General features: G+C 44.0%; 1 protein-coding gene and 1 pseudogene across 1 annotated transcript; both read left to right on the top strand.

The window, feature by feature from the left end:
* The first annotated feature begins 865 nt into the window (after nt 1–865).
* Nucleotides 866–1,829, top strand: LOC123441493. Its single transcript, XM_045117904.1, has 3 exons — nt 866–1,261; nt 1,607–1,759; nt 1,812–1,829. Exons 1-3 carry the CDS (start codon nt 866–868, stop codon nt 1,827–1,829), a joined length of 567 nt encoding a protein of 188 aa, XP_044973839.1.
* Nucleotides 1,830–2,114: 285 nt separating this feature from the next.
* On the top strand, nt 2,115–3,247 carry LOC123441492 (annotated as a pseudogene).
* The last annotated feature ends 1,092 nt before the right edge of the window (nt 3,248–4,339 follow it).

Genomic DNA, 4,339 nt, shown 5'->3' with positions numbered 1-4,339 from the left:
CATTTCAATATGCACCCTTGTGCACAATATTAGATCTTTTGAACAAACTATGCCATGAATAGGACAAATGAATAGTGGCGGATAAATGAAAGAACACATTTGAATGATGGGTTGTTTCATGAAAATTATCCTGATTATGAATCCGGGTTATATTTCTACACCCAAAGTTCATTTATTTGTGCTCTACTTCTTCCATACAGGGCTCACACAAACACATGTTTGTAGTCTTTCTCATTGGCTTTCGTTACTCATTCATCTTCTGTAAATGCATTGTTATGTTAAAAATGCTAAAAATTAAAATATACTTGTGCTTCATCTCTCCAGGAATGATGCTATCCTCATTTTGCTCTTTACCCCGTGACAACGCACGGGCAATCAACTAGTTTGGCTTAAAGCTCTGAAGATTCACACATTGTAAGTCATTTCTGAGAATGAAAACTTTCTTAGGCAACATCGTGTCACTCAAAATGTGGTATAATATTTTTGAAAAATGGTGTAGTCTAATTTTGCAACAAATATTTAATATTTTCTGTAATTTTTCTAGAGATCTGGATTTAAAAAAATCACATTTCGAGCCGGCCAATGAGAGACGAGAAACTGCCTTCACGCGGATCACCTATTTGGACGCGATCTGAGCCTCTTCTAAGAAAGCAAAACCCTAACCACCCACACACCCACGCACGCTTCCTCATTTTCCAGATCTGATCGAGCAGCCTCTCCTTCCTTCCCCTACCCACCACCACCACCTCGGGCCGTTCCCTCCGCCCTGTGCCACGACCTCCGGCCGCCACCCAACCCCCACCCCACCCCACCTCACCTCCTTGCGTGCGCCCTGCTCCCCAATAGCCGGGACGGACAACCCTCTATGACGCCGCCAACAATGACTCGCCGTCTCGCCCACGGAGACGCCGCCACCGCCGCTTCCACCACCGACGGCCCTGCCTCCCCCAGCGGCCCTCCCCTACTACCGCACTACCCCGGCAGACCACCCCGCCCCGCCTCTACCGTCCTGCCTCCCACCCCGCCCCGCCCTGCCACGCCCCCGGCGAGTGGTGGTCACAATAAGAAAAGAGGGGCCTCTTCTCCTCTCTCGCGTCCGATTGCCTCGAGCTCGGGTGTCGGCGGCGGAGGGGCGAACGGGGGCGTCGGGGATGGACCGACGACGCTGGATGAGCTGTACCACATCAACGTCGTGCCGGCCGAGCTGCACTTCAAGTTTCGCAAGGAGCTCCAGGGCCTCCGTGTCGGCATCAACTTCGAGGTCGGTAACCCTCCTTATAAACCCTAATTCCCGAGTCTTGGGCTGCCCGTAGATTTGTCCCCCAATTATTTCGCTCCAATCTTCCAATGTACTGTATCTCGCAAGATCCGTCGGGCCAAACGTTGGTGTTATGCGCGTACTGGAAATAATTTACTCTTCTGATGTTGCTGCTTCCTTGTCCCTGGTATTACACAAGGACAGTATACGCCTGCTCACAATCCCAATTTTAGTTTTTGGGTTATGTTGCCAATTTGCCATAGTGGCCGTTCTTACTCTCTGTGCTGTGTGTAACCAGTTCACCCTATGATCTGAGTGTCTAATCTCTAATGCCATATATTGTTTCAGTTCTACAATCTAGAGGTGAATGATTTTGAGGCAAAGGTGGTTCGGAAGCCCCTGGACTTCGACCGGAAGTGGCAGTTCCAGTACAAGCCCATCAGCGGTGACATACAACTGCTTTCCAAGAAGTTTGAAGTTATAAAGTACGTGAACCTTCAGGTTCTTTGCTTAATTCAATCTTGTTATTCATGCGCCATTTATGTGATAATAGGAACTGGTTACATATTAGGCACGACTTTGCGGTGAGGTAACTAGCAGCTAGTTTGCGCTATTCCTTGCAATATGGCATGTTATGACACAACTAGATATGTTAAATTGCTAGTGCCATCTGCCCAATGTTTTTATGGCGTAACGCGTTTTATGGCGACCGCCCCCCTTCATAACTAGTCACGTAATCTAAGTTAATCTATGTAACCTTGCGATAAACTTATCTATAAATTGTTTATGGGCGATGATGTGATGTGAGGCTTGTGGCTGTTTGCTTCATCTAAACTGAAGCATTCACGGCCATAGCATGGATACATGGTAACTAGCAGCTAGTTTGTTGGTTGAGTTTTCATGGTTGTTATCTGTATTCTAGTTATGCTGTTAGGGTCAGATCATCTGTAGGCAGTTTATCTTGTAACTCACTAGCTCTGCTGCCAGTTTGTCAGCTTCTACCAGAATTCACTGAAACCCATGGCAATCAGCCACTAGTGACATAATGCATTCCTCCTACGGCTTCACGTGGAATTTTTATATCAAGTCAAGCTGTATTACATGTGCTGCACAAAACTGGAAATGTTCTGTAAATGCTGCCATTCATGTTTCTTAGCGAGTTATCTGACAACAATATTTGTTTGTTGTTGCAGTCTTTGAAGAGGAAGACCACGGAGCCCAAGGAGGAGAACGTCACCCTTGGACCGTCAGTCCGTGAGGGAGAGCATGTGGCGTTACTCACATCTTTGCATCCTTCAATGACACCTTCATCGTAAGTGTTTACCTCTTTGCGCCTATGTAATGGACACTGTTGTTTCATGTGTGTTGACTCTGTATCTCATTATGCAGCATGTGACTGACTTGTCTTGGAGGGAAACGCTCGTGCACATCAGTGGTATGTATCTTTGCCTATGTGATTACTTGTGTTGAAACTGTTAGATATGGTACTTGATAAGTTGATATGCACTGTTATTCCTATAAACCATCCAGGTGGCATGAAGTTCAAGGCTGATCGTGATGAATCTTCACCCTATGCTGCTATGCTTGCATCTCAGGATGTCGCTACCCGTTGCAAGGTAAGCATCCTGAAATTTCTAGGAATCACTTTCAACTTGATCCTATCACCAGCTGTCTTCTGTGGTATATCATTAGACTGATATTTGCCAAGCTATGACGGAATGTCGGTACACGACTGGGATGTAATCCTGCATTGCTCTTTTGAGATGTCTTGTCTTAGAGTTGTTTTTAGATTAGTCTCACTCTCGCATGTTGGTGTTGCATTCTTCCACCAGGGAGCATTTTTCCGCGAGGTGTCATGTCAGGGCGTGTATGGGTTGCTGTTTCTGGAGTAGGTAGCTGGAGTTCGACGATTTGGTGCATCGTGCTGAGCTTCTTCTCTGATCTGCACTGATTTCTTGGTGGAAATGCAGGCAGTCCTTGTTTGTTTGATCCATAGGTTTAGAAGTTGGCTACACTCCACAGAAGCATCTAATTTGTTATGGGATGTTTTTGTTATGTCTGGCTAATCTGGGGACCCATTTCTGTTGTCTTCTACGGTAGCAAATAATGCCTAACTTCTGGTCTTCACCCTAGCTAGACCTTGTCTAGATAATTCCATATTGTAAAACACTAGCAGAGCAACAACAACAACATCCTTTTTCTACATAATTCCACGCAGTTCTGTTGCTTAAATATTCATAGTCATAGTGAGTGTCCTCCATTACAGCATCAGTCCCTAACAATCTACTTACTGGAGCCAGGAAATTGGATTAATAGCTCTAAGTTTCTTGCTTCCATATGGGGGTTGATTTCCCTCTTACCTCATTCATCTCGGTTCTATTGTGTAATGCGGCCTGGTTAGCTAAGTGTGTTGGTTTCCCTCTTACTTCAGAATACAGTATTAATATCTTGTCCTGACTAATTAACTGAATTCCGGCCTGTCTGAATACAGTATGTTAGTATGGGCGAGCGTAGCATTTTGTGTTGAACTGAAGAAACATTAGCGGCTGGCGTAACCCATGCACTGAAACCTGAAGTTCAACAAAATATTATGTACTAGTACAAATTAACTCTGATGGCCATTACATTGACTTTCCAATACTTATTATATTGTCTTCTCAGTACTTCTATATTTGTTTATTTTTAGATGCCTTCGTTGAGCATGTACGAATATATCCAGAAATGGTGTTTCCTCTCATTGAAGGAGCTTCAGCCTGAAAGTGAAGAAGTGGAGTATATTTGTAGTAGTAGTTATATGTTGTGATAGTATCACATGTAATGGTGAAATGAATTATGTAAAGATTGTTCTATTAGCCAAAATTGGCATGTGGTTTGATAATTTTCATTTATTCGTTGTTTTGACTGAAATAGTTGTGTGGAAATTGAAACCTTGGCTGTCTTTATTTAGAACCTGACAAGTGGGACCTAATAGTATTTGGCATCTAGAAAGGCCATTTTTCAAATAATATTCACAGGATAAAAACCAATAATTAAGGAAATGGAATTCAAATTTTGTGGTGTGGGCTGCCGTTTAGAGATGCT

This window comes from Hordeum vulgare, chromosome 3H (genome assembly GCF_904849725.1).
Source record: "Hordeum vulgare subsp. vulgare chromosome 3H, MorexV3_pseudomolecules_assembly, whole genome shotgun sequence".
Classification (NCBI taxonomy): domain Eukaryota; kingdom Viridiplantae; phylum Streptophyta; class Magnoliopsida; order Poales; family Poaceae; genus Hordeum; species Hordeum vulgare.
Note: the sequence above shows the minus strand (reverse complement) of the source record. Positions and strands in the feature narration are given on the sequence as shown.